This window comes from Austrofundulus limnaeus, unplaced genomic scaffold, assembly GCF_001266775.1.
Source record: "Austrofundulus limnaeus strain Quisiro unplaced genomic scaffold, Austrofundulus_limnaeus-1.0 Scaffold2634, whole genome shotgun sequence".
Classification (NCBI taxonomy): Eukaryota; Metazoa; Chordata; class Actinopteri; order Cyprinodontiformes; family Rivulidae; genus Austrofundulus; species Austrofundulus limnaeus.
The window spans coordinates 1-930 of NW_013955036.1; the positions used below are offsets into that span (position 1 = coordinate 1).

Consider the following 930-nt stretch of genomic DNA (forward strand, 5'->3'; position numbering starts at 1 on the left):
TGTGTGTGTGTGTGTGTGTGTGCAGACATCAGTGATGTTCTGTCCAGTGTGGTGGAGGACGTGGGCGATGCCGTCAACAGAAACATCAGCGGTGCTCAGATTCTTCAGGAACTCCTGAGTGCACCGTGGCTGCACACCCTGCTCAAGGTTCATGTTTCTAACTTCAACACAACACAGTCCTGTTCACAGATGATTTCATGCTCTGTGCTCCTCTGCAGATTTATGAGTGTCTGTCACAGTTCCAGAGGGCCACACCAAGCCCATTTCTGCCGTACGCCTCAGGACTCTCATTTGAGGTGAGAAACTCCAACTTGAGAGAAGTTTCAGCTGTAATGCTTTAAACTTCATTTGCAGTGAGATGTCTCATTATTTTACATGTCAGATTCATGTTGATGCTGCAAAGCTTTAGCAGCATTTTATTTGTGGTGCAAGTTTTACTTTGCAGACAGACAACAGTTTTGACCGGTCTTATTTGAGTGGAGTTCACTGCGTGAAAACAAACAATATGTGAAAAGACAACAGTCCCATCAGTATTTATTGTATACTTCTAAAAAACGATTTTCCACAGCATTTACACCTCCCATTCAGACACTAACTGTTGGTTTAAAATATACAGTATATTTACTTAATTTACTTTTCTAAATAGAGCATATTCAGTTCAATTCAATTCAATTCAATTCAATTCAAAAATACTTTATTGATTCCAGAAGGAAATTAGATGTTATAACTAATTTAACTAAAGGCTTATTGTACATGGCAGTAGCGGGCCGTGCATTTGAATGAATGAAAGATTTTATTTGTTCGATACAGTGTGCAATTAAAACATAATTTGATGCATTTGATGCACTGCACCAGATTTAACCTAAGTTTGACACCTAGGCCTTCAATTGTGAGAGAAAGGACCTGCCATATGTGCGGAGACTGGGGGGG

General features: G+C 40.1%; 1 protein-coding gene across 1 annotated transcript in view; it reads left to right on the forward strand.

The window, feature by feature from the left end:
* Nucleotides 1-25: 25 nt before the first annotated feature.
* The window catches only part of LOC106511261 (uncharacterized), a gene marked incomplete at its 5' end in the record, with an annotated part of 23,185 nt that continues 22,280 nt past the window's right edge, over nt 26-930 (forward strand). Inside the window, 2 exon segments of the mRNA XM_014000009.1 lie at nt 26-147; nt 219-296. Coding sequence (XP_013855463.1) covers nt 26-147; nt 219-296 — 200 coding nt within the window.